The sequence below is a fragment of the Corvus cornix genome, chromosome 13 (assembly GCF_000738735.6).
Source record: "Corvus cornix cornix isolate S_Up_H32 chromosome 13, ASM73873v5, whole genome shotgun sequence".
Lineage (NCBI taxonomy): Eukaryota > Metazoa > Chordata > Aves > Passeriformes > Corvidae > Corvus > Corvus cornix.
In genome coordinates this window covers 12,710,627-12,723,326 of record NC_046343.1, presented here as the reverse complement: position 1 = coordinate 12,723,326, position 12,700 = coordinate 12,710,627, and the positions used below count along the sequence as shown (strand labels likewise).

The 12,700-nt window shown below is 49.0% G+C and overlaps 1 protein-coding gene across 2 annotated transcripts in view; it reads left to right on the top strand.

Moving 5' to 3' along the window:
- CTNNA1 (catenin alpha 1) overlaps positions 1-12,700 on the top strand; it is a 119,872-nt gene extending 107,172 nt beyond the window's left edge. For both annotated transcript variants that reach the window (XM_039559897.1, XM_019292329.3), the window contains 5 exons: positions 923-1,033; positions 2,500-2,681; positions 3,410-3,515; positions 9,301-9,435; positions 12,083-12,700. In XM_039559897.1, coding sequence (XP_039415831.1) covers positions 923-1,033; positions 2,500-2,681; positions 3,410-3,515; positions 9,301-9,435; positions 12,083-12,370 — 822 coding nt within the window. In that variant the 3' untranslated portion in view covers positions 12,371-12,700. The remainder of the gene's footprint in view (positions 1-922; positions 1,034-2,499; positions 2,682-3,409; positions 3,516-9,300; positions 9,436-12,082) is intronic.

The window sequence follows — 12,700 nt, the reverse complement described above, 5'->3', positions numbered from 1 at the left end:
GGAATACCCAAAGCCTTGATTGTCACCCTGCTCACCTTTGCTTTTTGGCAACTATTGTGCATGTCCATCTCTGTTTTCACTGTATCACAAAGTGTCTGTACTGGAAGACAAGTCTGTGAAATCCAAATCATAGGAGAGAAATGTAAAGAACAGGGACTTTATTTGCATCTTATCTGTTAATCACAATTTATTGCATTTATCAGTGAAGTTCTTTGTTGACCCAGCTCTGGAGAATTGTCATGAAGTACCACTTTAGCAAAGATGTAGTATTCTGACAAACATGCTGTTTAAACTTGATAAGCTTTATAAAAAGTTTGCCAGCTACAGACTGGCAGTAGCAAAAATAAATCCTAGGCAAGCAGGAACTAGGTCAGATGTGTTTAGCCTACGGCATAAAAGCTGGCCCTTACTAGCTAAAATTTTTCAGCTTTTCCTGAGGGATAAGGATAAATTTTGAGATATTTTATCTGTTGTTAATTTAGTCAATGCTTTGATTCATAATTGTGCTGAAGACACTGTCTGTGCTTCTGAACCAGCCTTTAGAGCTGTGTGTAATTCCAGCTTCAGAATCTCAAGTGAAGCTTTTACATTTAATCAAGTTGCAAAAATGCTGTTCGTTTTGCAAGAACATTTTTTTGTCTTTCAGATGCTGAGTGCATTAATGTCCTGACAAATCTCAGCTGTTCAGTTACTGCTGTGTGATTTTGGGGATCCCTATGGTGTTTAACAGGAGCAGTCAAGCACATAAAATCACACATGTTCAGAGCTGGATACAGTCCCTCTATTTACCTTTTTGTTGAAAACATGAAATAATTTTTACCTCCACTGATTTCCATTCTCTCTACTTGAAAAACAATATTGTTGTTGATTTGCAGAGCCATGTAATCTGTAGTTTGACTCTGAGTGAATGCTTTTTCCTCAGACTCCTGAAGAGCTGGATGATTCCGACTTTGAGACCGAGGACTTCGATGTGCGAAGCAGAACCAGTATCCAGACTGAGGATGATCAGCTCATTGCTGGACAGAGTGCGAGGGTAAGGCAGAACCCTGAGCATTATAAAAGTGTGACCTGCCTTCAAGCAACACTTCAGCTTGCTTTGAAAACCCAGGTTTAATTTGGGGGGGATGGTGATAAAAATGCTGGATCAGAAAACTGGCATTCTTTGTTTCCAGTATTCTTCTGAAAAGGAGGTTGAGTGAAATGCACTTGGTCTGATGGATGTGAGAAATGTCTGTGGTTTATTTTGGGTGTTCTGAGAGATCAAAATCCTTTTAGTACCAACAAACTGCTTCACATTTTGATATCACAGACACTGTAGTCGGGTGAGCTTCTGCAGGGAGGTACAGGGCAGATCATTCCATTGGATTAATGTTACTTCCAACAGACAAATACGAACTTTATGAGCAAAAAATCTTCACAAAATGTCTCCTCACACACGTGCTGGTGTGTGTTTGTTCACTGAGCATTTGTCAAGACAACGTTGAGAGGAACTCAGAAATGAAATAATTTCAACTAACTGCATTTCCTATGACTTAAAAATGAAAGCATTGATAGGCAATATATAATCATTAAGAGGTGAAACCCTAAAATTAGTGCACTGAAGGAAGACCAGGCCTTACCTATTGCTTTTATTTGACACGGCCCCTCTGGATCGATAACAATTTACACTCTTGGGAAAGGGCCATGGCAGATTTTTTGTGGGGGCTCTTCCTGCCAGGCAAGAAGAAGCCAGACCTTATTTATCAAACTTCTGCCACGTTGGCTTGGGAGTTACACTAACTGAGAGTATTTTTATGCTCCCCTCCCTTGCACAAGCACTTTCTGTGCCTGGACCCTCACGCCTTTCCATTTAAATGCAGACATTGCTCATTTGCCTCTCAGCACAGCTGCTGCCAGAGGATTTTTAGTACCAAAGGCTCCTTTTTGCCTGCTCCTGGAGGCATCTGTGCTCCCAGTATTTATGAAGGCAAGGGCATGGAGTCTTACTCAGGCTGTAAACCCAGGCTGAGAGATTTTATTTGGGAGTAAGCACATACCCTTTATTTTCACTTGCTCTTTCTTCAGCAGACATGTTTCAAAAGAGTACAGCTAGCTTTTTGCAGGGAAGAGACTGGTAATATTTCTTATTATCCTCAATACCCAAGTGGAACTTAATTTTAAAATGTTGAAATTTTCTATAAAAGACAAGTCCTCCTTCTTCATGCAGTTTTATTTTGAGGGATGGTAATATGTGGCAAATTTGTTTGGAGTCTTAACAGCTTTATCATGCAAAGGCCCATATTTTAAGTGTCAACTTGTCTTTCTGGGCACTTTTTCTTAAAAAAGAGCATAAACTTCGATTCAAAATGGAAGCAAATGGCTCTGTAAAGCCTCTAGGTAGAGGATTGCTATTAAAGTTTTATCCCCCATCTACATGACTGAAATTGGTTATTAGTGAAATGTTCCAAAAAGCCTCTACAAGGCAGCAGGAGGCCACGTGAGAAAACTCTTCTCTTCCAGGCTATCATGGCTCAGCTCCCTCAAGAGCAGAAAGCCAAGATTGCTGAGCAGGTCGCCAGCTTCCAGGAGGAGAAGAGTAAATTGGATGCTGAAGTGTCAAAATGGGATGACAGTGGCAATGACATCATTGTCCTGGCCAAACAGATGTGTATGATCATGATGGAAATGACAGACTTCACCAGGTGAGGCTTTTTAATTTGTGCTCACTCCGAGCTCTCCGGGCTGCTGGGCTTTCAGTGAGACACGGTGCAAGTTCTCCTAAGAGCCTTACTTCTAATTTCCTTTAAATGGTGCCCTGTTACAGCCTGCACATGAACTGGGGAGACGCATTATTGTGCAGTGGCTGGGTGGTAATAACTGCTTAAATTGATCTACAGATACACAGCAGTTATTGCCTGTCTTTCTTCCTTTCTTAAGGGTGATTCTTGTCCCCAGGAATATATATATATTTGCTCAGTTCTTTACAGCATTAAATTCTGTGGGCTTCTCAATATTGCCATACTACAGGAATAGTTCCTAGCACAGTTATTTGCAGAGGAAAAAGAGGCTTTTTGATGCCTTTTGAAATTAATTTACCAGATTTTATATAACACTATTTTTTAAACTTCATGTTCCATTCCATAAAAATTGCAAATCCGTCTTCTAAAATGTTATCTCTTATCATCATTAGGTTGCTCAGGGCAGTAAAATTTAAGATGTTTTTATTCCTAGATTTAAGCTAAATGTGGGGAGGAGCCGAAAGGGGGAAACTCTTGAAAATGAAGGTGCTGTAATGGCTGCTCCTGCCTCTTCCTGCCCTTGGGGTGAGGAGTCACTGCCAGCACCGTGTGGAACAGAATGAGAAAAGGGATGTAGAGTTCACTGCTGTGGTTTTCTGGTGCTAGGAAGGAGCCTCTGCTCTGTTTTGCAGGGGCAAGGGTCCACTGAAGAACACGTCAGATGTGATTAGTGCAGCCAAGAAGATCGCAGAGGCTGGGTCAAGGATGGACAAGCTGGGCCGGACCATTGCTGACCATGTAAGTCACAGTCCCATAAGCCTCCAGCACCAAGGAGCAATAGCAGATCTTTCAGATCTGCAGGCATGAGGAACAGATGAAAATGTGTTTGGGTTTTGGGGTGTTTTAACTGATTTTCCAGATCTGCTGCTAGAAAATTCTAGCCTGTTCTTTCCGGCTGCTCTCGTGCCTCCCTGAGCTGTGTCACACCTGAGCGTGGCCAGCAGTGCCACAGCAGCTCCTTGGCTGGCATCAGGCACCTGGCATTTTGTGCCAGCCCTGCTTCAGGTCACGTAGAGCCAGGGCAGTGGCTGTGCTGAGCAGGAGCCAGGCTGGGCTCACGTCACACCCAGAGCACTCCTGGTGCTCCCCAAAGCACAGACTGCAGGGACAGCACCTGCACAATCGCACCTGGCCTGTTGCACAACCTTTAATACTGGTTTTGAGGCAGCTTTTTAGTATTAACAATTTTCAGATGCCCCACAGACTGAGTGGGGAGGTGTTCAAAGCTCTCTGGTGGTTTTCTCCCTGTCCAGTCAGAGCTGATGAAGATTTGGAGCAAGGCCTGCAGTGACCTGAGCGTGGCTGTGCTGTCCCAGTATTTGGAAGGAATTCTTCCAGGATTGAATGAGCATGGCCAGCTCAGGGATTTATTTATGCAATGCCTGTCCTGAGCCATTTAGAAACTGGGCCAAGCAAGAGCACCTCTGGCCTCAGCCCACACCCAAATGGCAGGGAAACATTGACATTAGTAATAATATTCCACCTTCAAGAGAGACTCTGAAATGCAGGGAGGTTAAGTCTGAGATCATGGACTAAACTTTGTTTTCTCCAGCTGTCACTTGCTTTCCAGGCCTTTCCAGGATGGAAATTTGTACTGCAAGGTTCTAACTGAACCCGTGTCACTTTGGAAGTAAATCATTGCAGTGCAGGACTCTCTCTTAATGCTGCATCCAGGGGTGCTTGTCTACACCCTCCTTTATTAATGATGCAGTGAGAAATGTTCAGTGGGGAGATAAATTTGAGAAGTGTTTTTTCAGATGGGTCTCCTTGCTGTAGCACTTTGATAGCCTTGTTTCTGCAAGAACCAGGTGTGCTGCTGATGTAGGTAAATGAAGCAAGGAGCAGTTTGTGTTAGAGGTCTCCGGGGAGCTTGGGCTGAAGGTTTACACTGCTTTTTATTTTTTTTTAAATTCACATGTTTTATGCAAAGTTAGTATATGGTTTTCTGTACCAAGCCATTTCAAAATATAAAAGAAAACTAAATGGCTCCTTTTAGTAGCCGTAAGGTCCTTAAAAATGTAACAGATTAAGCACATGTTTGAAGATAAATACGAGCAGCACTGTACAGTTAGTCATTTTGACAAGAATATAGCTTTTTCCTGACTCCATACTCTGCTAATACTTCGAGCCTGCATATTTCATTAGCTGTGCTTCCATACTCTTTGGAAACATGTTAACGTGGCACGGTGTGACAGCTACAGAGCAGGAGCAGCTCCGAGCCCTGATCCCTGCTGTGCCTGCTCGGGGCCGGGAGCCCCCGGAGGGGTTTGTGTCCTGTGTGCTGGGGGACACCACAGCCCTGACCCCTCGTGTCCCTGTGCCAGGGGCTCCCAGCTCTGCCGTCACATTCCTCTGGAACCCCAAGAGCTGCTATCCCAGGAATTCCGTGTCTGTTGGGAAGAGTCCTGCCATCAGCCGCAGGTTCTCCCCAAGGTTTCCATCCCTCACTCCAAGCAGCTGCTGCTTGCTGGGAATAGGGGAATATGAAGCAGTTATGAGCACAACACAAATGACAATGATTTGCAGCAGGACAAGGGTTCTCTCTATTATTTATTTCTTCAGTGTCGAAACACCTACAAAGCTGAAGAACATTTCTGTTGCTTTTTTCCTTTCCTAGTGGTGGGAGGCTGAGGCTACATCAGTTCTGATCATTCAGTGAGAAGTAGCTGGGGGTGAGGGTAGGAGTTGCCCCACTTCCCAGTAAAAGGTGCCAGCAGCCTCTTGCTGGGGAGACTGGTCCCTGGCTGGGGGGGCTGGCGTGGGGACCTTGGGCACAGGCAGTGGCAGCTGCTGGCACACATGGTCAGTGCCTGTCCTGCCAGGGAGCTGCCTCCCCAAAACAGCTGCTGCAGCTCCTGCTGGGCCCAGCTGGCACCCAGGGCTGGGGGGCGTTTATTGGGAATTCCTGGTGCAGCAGGGAGGAAGAAACTCTGCAGTTCCTGGCTCTCCCCTACAGCCTGTGGGGATGGGCTGTCTCCATCAGCACACACCACCAGGGCTCTGCTGTCTTCCCTGCCCCTTTTCTTGGCAAAAAGAGAGAAAAGGGTGATTCTGCTTCTCTGCAGGCTCAGCTGTGGCAGCAGGAACTGAATGTGGGGGATGTTTGCAGTGTCCAGGACGGAGCCTGGATTTGACCTGGAGCAGCCAGCTTAGCTTCTGCCAGTAACCTTCACTGGGTCTGTGGCAGCAGCTCAGTCTGGGCGGTTGGGGAAGCTGGAGTGTCCCCCAACGTGTTCATTTCCATCTACGCTGCACTCCCTGCTGGGCTCTACAGATGGGGCTTGTGGCTGTGGGTTAATACAATAATGTCATCATTCTCGATCAGTGATAAAATTGTTGCCTTTTGGGTTTTTTGATTTTTATCTGAATGCTCCTGCCTAGGAAAGGACAGGGCTCCTGCAGGCGCCCGCAGAGCCTTTTGTTGATGCTCTTTTTTATCTTGTGTTACATCTCCATTTAAACCTCATCTGTCTTTGAGCTGAGTCCTCGATTCTGCCCGCAGAAATAGCACACACAGGAGAGGATGTGGGTTTCAACTCACATCATATTGATGCACACAACCCAGTGATGATTCCTATTCCACGAAGGTTTTGCTGCCTTCCTCGGCTGTTGGTGATCATGCAGCAGCCTCCTGCCTCAAGAGTCTTCCCTTGAACAGTTTCCACAGCCCCACAGAGTAGCTGGAATTGTTGAGCCATCCCTCTGACATGCTGTACTGGGCATTTGTCAGCCCTCAAGCCCCTCCACTGCTGGGCTGCTCACTCGCTGTGTTAGATGAGCTCTTTGGGAGATGGAGAGCAGTTTCCAAAATGGTAATTTGAACTTTTCATTAGCTCTTTGGCCAGGGCTGTTTGTGGACTTGCTCTAAAACATTCTTGTACCGCTGACTAATATTGATTAGCTTAAAAAATTAACCTGCAAGCTTTGCTGCTTCGTTAGGCAGTGCTTCACTGCACTGATGGAAGCCATGTGCCCACGTTAGAGCTGCAGTTACTTTGGGTGTTCCATCATTTTCCTTGGGACTCAGAAGGTGGTTTTATGTCTGTTGGTGGGGTCAGATGCCCATAAAGCCACGCAGATCTCCACACTGATGTGCTTGTGCCAGCGTGGCCCCAGTCCCTGTGCAGTGCCCGTGTGTGTGTTAGCTGTGTGCACATCACTGCAGCACCTGAGCTACCTCTGCTCAGCACAGAGACCACTTTGGCTCACAGAAACCACTCGGTCTGGCCCTGGAAAAAACCAAATGTATGTGTTAGCTACACTCACCCTCACTGCAGAGGGAAATGCCTGTTCTGGCAGATCAGGTGGTGTTGGGAAGGAAATGCTCCATGTGAGTGGGACCCTGTTTGCACATCCCTGTGTGTGCACCACGATCTGCTCTGGTGCCTCTTTCAGACAGGGAAAAGAGTTCGTGCTTCCATCTCACAGCTAAGGAGGGGTCTGCAGGGAGAATTAGGGCTCAGACCCTGCTGCTGACAGCCAGGAGGAGACTTTTACCTGAAAGGGGAGGAGAGGCTGCGTGGCCAAAGCAACAAACCTCAGCTGGAGTGAAGCATTAAGTAATGAAGTGGTGCCACATTGAAGATTAATCTTCCAGTCCATTTTGTAGCAGTAATCTTCATGTCCATTATGAATCTTCATCAGATGGTCCATTGCACAGGATCAGGGTCTTAGGCGAAATGGGATTTTGCTGTGAACAGGGGTGTGTGAAAAGGAGCTCTTAAATCACTCTGGATGGGGTGCAGCTGTCTGGAAGGCTGGAGGTCACTGCAGGGTGTGCCTGTAGTCCTGTCCCTGGGTAATGCCAGGTGAATTCCACTGCTACCACTGAAATAATGCTGGGTACAGGGCAGCCTGCCTTAGAGCACAGAATAACAACCAATGTGAGTCTGATGGTGGGTTTGTCCAGGAGGCCTGTGGATGCTGGGTGGGAAGATGAGATATGAGTGGCCATTTCAGTGGAACAAAGAGCAGGAGCTCTCTGTGGGGTACAGCAAGTGATGCTTCTCTCGGGTTCAGAGCAGGGCTTAAGCAACAGGGGGTGTGACACAGTGTGATGTACCTCACATGGATGTGAAGCTGTGGGTGCTCTGTGTGTGTGTGTGAACACCCAGCTCTCATCCCCTGCTCTGGCCAGAAATGCTCCTGCAGCAGCAAGGGGTCCTCCCCTGCAGGCCCCAGGGCACGGCCTGTAGGACTGGGACAGCCCCCAGCCCTGCTGCAGTCCTGCCATCGGGAATACACCCACACTGGGGTCTCAGACACTGCTTGCAGCAGCACCAGCCGTGTCTGGAGGTCTGAGCTTGCCCGGGTGTTGCCCGGCCAGGAGCTGTTTGGTGCCCACACTGGTCATGGCAGCTGCAGGTGCCCTGATGGCACTGGGCACAGGGACAGGAGTGTGGCACAGGTGCCACTGGGATTGTTCCACAGCAGCACCAGAGCCCGGTGGGCAAAGGGGCTGTGGAGGTGAGTGTGTGCCAGCTGCTTTATTCACTCGTCCTCAGGCAGCCGTGGGGTGCCCCTGGGGCTGAGGTGGCCCATGGGGGACCTGCTGCTGGCACCCCACTGCTGCTGCTCCCAGAGGGGCGGCAGGGCTGGCATGGGCAGCAAAACCCTTCCCCCAGCCCTTTTGTCTCACAGAGCCTGCTCTGGACTGTAGCTGCCCCTCAGCTGGGCTCCTCTCTGGTCTGGAAATCCAGCCTGAGCCTGGCTCATCTGTGGCTCATCCATCATTTCACTGCTCAGCAAAGCCAGGGGTGGCCCTTCAGTTCTGTCCTGGAAAATGGCACCTTCCCAAACTGCACAGCAGCCCCGCAGAGGGGCTCCTGCAGAGCCCTTTGTGCAAAGCTGAAAAAGTTACCTTTATCTTATGGATGAGTGCTGCAGCAAGCACCTTAAAAATGTCATTTTGTGCCTGGAGAGGAACCTGGTTTCCCCACTGCTACAAAATGGGAGCAGAAGTCAGGAAAATCTGTTTGCTGCATGTCATTGAGTAGCTGTTGGGTTTATCATTTCTGAGCTTGGAATACTTAAGATTGAGCACTGAGGGAGGAATTGGTAACATCTGCTAGTTGCAGCTTGAGATCCTGGGTGTCAAACCATTGCTGCTGTGTCCTGCACAGTAGGGGAAGGACCTTTTACAGCTGACAAACCAGCTCTGGGGAGGGTAGATAGTCCTCCTCCTCTTCCTCCTCCTTCTCTTCTTCCTTCTCTTCCTCCTCTTCCTCCTCTTCCTTCTCTTCCTCCTCCTCTTCCTCCTCTTCCTCTTCTTCCTCCTCCCTGGGAGGGCTGCTGAAGGGCAGCTGGAAGGAGTCCAGCAGCCTGTCCAGTGCCACCCCTGTTTATGGCTCCTGGCTTTTAGATGCCTTTCATGCTGCTCGGCTGTCTCCAACCCCAGCGTTCCAGGCAGGGCAGTGCTCTCCCAACCCGTTCCCTGCTCCAGGGGGAGCTGCCTGCTTTGTCCCTCTGGCTCCTGCCCCAGCTGTGGTGCTGCAGAGCCAGACGTGCCCTCTGTTGCCCGCAGTGCCCGGACTCGGCGTGCAAGCAGGACCTGCTGGCCTACCTGCAGCGCATCGCGCTCTACTGCCACCAGCTCAACATCTGCAGCAAGGTGAAGGCCGAGGTGCAGAACCTGGGCGGGGAGCTCGTCGTCTCCGGGGTACGTATGGCACACGCCTGCCTCGGGCAGCTTTGCTTCCACAGGCAACTGCTATTCCAAGCTGAGCTTTTATGTTAAACACCACAGAATGTAGACAGGAGATGCTGGAGCGTTCAGAGTTTTAATGTATGCAGAGTTTGCGTTGCTGCCTCATTCTGGGGAGGAACGCTTGCTGTGAAAATACAGACTTCACATTTCCTTACTCAACAGTGTTTGTAGACAGATTTCACTTCACCTCTGTGTAATCTGTTTTCCAGACTGCTTTTCACTGTTAGTGAGGTTAAATCACTTTATCAGCCCAGCTATACCTACCCCACGTCTCTGCACAGCCTTGGAACATGCTGGGGTCCTGCAATGCTCCAGAGATGTTAATATTTCAGGATAGCTGTGCCCTGAAGAGTGCAGGGATTTTTAGTGGCTGCTCTGGTTTCTGACAGCTGGAAGCTGCCCTAGGCCAGCCTGCTTCCTTATTCCAGCCATTACTTTGCAAATAATTTTTTCACTGTAGTTCATGAAATGCTTCCTCCTAAGAGGATTCTGTATGACGGGTATTTGCGGGGAGGGAAGAGGAGCTAAATTCTTAATTTCTTCTGGCATACTCTTCCTTGCCCTGCACAGGCACATTTGGTCACTGGTGCCTTTCCCCAGCCATGTCAGGACTGAGGAAGGTTTGAAGAAGGGACAGAATTGGCTGATAGTCCAGTATTGCTCCTTGAATCCTTAACAGCAAATGGAAAAAACACATTCTGCCGTTTTGATACCACAGAATCACAGAATGGTTTGGGTTGGAAGGGACCTTAAAGCCCATCCAATCCCACCCCTGCCAGCTCCAAGCCCTGTCCAGCCTGGCCTTGGACACTGCCAGGGATCCAGGGGCAGCCACAGCTGCTCTGGGCACCCTGTACCACTGATATTTTCCAGTGAAACTGTTTGATAAACTTATTTTGCTTAAACTTATTAGCACAGTTGCTTAAACTTATTAGCACAGGTTTCTCCCCAAAAACCAGGGAGAGCTGTGGAAGGAGAGCTTTGGGGCAGCAGCAGCTGGGGGAGGTCTGCAATAGATATCCCTGCCCAAGCCGAGCCCATCTGGGGGTGATGGGACTGTGCTGCCCCTCCTGCTGCTGCCAGCCCCCCCTGCTTCCTTTCCAGCCCCCAGAGCCGCTCCAGGGGCTGTGCTGGGACGTGCTGCTGGGTGCTGCTGTTCCTGTCCTGGGAGCTGGGAGGCTGAAGGCATCGTGCTGTCACAGCAGGAGATGTGTTACTATGCAGCAGTACGTACTCCAGGGCCTCACTGCAGTTACTCAGTGTCTCCAGGATTTACATCCCCTCTGCCATAAATTAGTTATAGAACAGCCTGCCATCTGTAGTCTGATCTCCTGGTTTTATCCTTCTCCTCGAGCCTGTCCACCAGGGCTGAGTGTTGCCAGCAGCAGTGTTAAGCTCCGTGGGATAATCAGATGAAGACCTCAGCCAGTGCAGAGACATCACCTGTCAGAAGGACGATTCTGTGCAGTGTTAACACCCTGCCCATGGAGCAGAGTGCTGTGAGAGCAGAGCCACGGCCTGGGCGGGCAGCGCTGGCACCTGCACAGTCTCAGTTCATTCACAAAAGCACCTCCCTGCTCTCCTGGTGTTCAATGATTCCTCCTGCTGTGGGGATTCATGCAAACAGTCCAGGGCAGTGGCAGTGGTTTCCAGGCTACTGAGGAGGAGGGCAGAGCACAGGGGTTTGCTGGAGGATCCAAAGTGCTGTGGTGGCACTCGGGGCACAGCAGGGTAGAAGGGAGGGGACAATCCCCCAGAAAAGCCACCAGCCCCTGCCTGGCTGGGTTTGCTGCTGGACAAGCCACGGCTGCGAGCTTTTCCCCAGAACCTTCCTTAGAGGTCTGTAACAGCAGGGTTTGAGTTTGTAGAGGCAGCTGAGCTCTTGTGGAAGCTCAGCAGAGGTGCTGAACCCCTGCCCCAGTTCAAACCCTGCCCTGGACCAAACCCTGCCCCAGATCAAACCCTGTCCCAGACCATTTGGCCTTGAAAAGCTGGGGATCCCACCCAGGGCAGGACACTGGCCTCTGCAGAAGGGGGTCCCAGCTGAGGCCACCACAGTGCTCCTCCCTCTCTCTTCCCCCCGGCCCTGGTCTCAGCTCTTTGTCCCTGCTGTGCCCTACAGCTTTGACAAATTCATGTTTATCCTTGTTTTGATGCTCTTGTAAATCAGGAACCAGCTGGGAAAGGGCTCCAGGCCTGGCTGGTGATGCAGTTGTGTTCCTTCCTTCCCAATACAACTTAGTATTCTAGGGCAATTTAAATGTTTATTATCAGTGATTAAGATACTACTACAGCTTTATTAATTTCATTAGAGAATAAGCAACTGTTAAAGCTTAGTCACAAAAGCAAAGGGCAGAATACAAATCGTTCCCATCACCATTAATATGGAAAATGCAGATGGGGAAAACCCTGCTTTTGTGTTGGTGGCAAAGTCAGGTTTGTAACCACTAAGTGTCCAAAGAAAAATCCTGCCTCAAACTGGCAGCCTCAGGTTTCAAAGGACAAATACAAATCAGTTACATGAATCTGTTTCAAGTGGTTCTGCCCCCCAGGCCTGTTGTGTTTTCAGTGGTGTGTAACTGTGTGTGCCCCTTGGCAGGTGGACAGTGCCATGTCCCTGATCCAGGCAGCCAAGAACCTGATGAACGCCGTGGTGCAGACGGTCAAGGCCTCCTACGTGGCGTCCACCAAGTACCAGAAGTCCCAGGGCATGGCCTCCCTCAACCTCCCGGCCGTCTCCTGGAAGATGAAGGCTCCGGAGAAGAAACCCCTGGTCAAGAGGGAGAAACAGGACGAGACCCAGACTAAAATCAAGAGGGCATCCCAGAAGAAGCACGTGAACCCCGTGCAGGCCCTCAGTGAGTTCAAAGCCATGGAGAGTATTTAGAGGAGGGCTCTGGCTCAGGGGTGTTTTTCTCTAGCCCACTACTGCTACTTCCAGAACTCTACTTTTAATACCCTAAGGATTTTTCAAAAATTTACTATTCCTCCAAATGTATTTACTTAATATAATTTTGATAACTTTGTTTAGATTACCTGGGGAGATACTCAAATTGCTAAGTCCTATCAGTATATCTTCAGCCTGCAGAAGTGTGGTAATTTAGATGGCCTTTAGATTACAGGGGTGGATTTCTAGCTGGAAACTGTTTTTTATAATCGTGCTTTAAATGGAAGATTCTATAACCAAAGAGGATTTTACAGTAACACTAACGGTTAA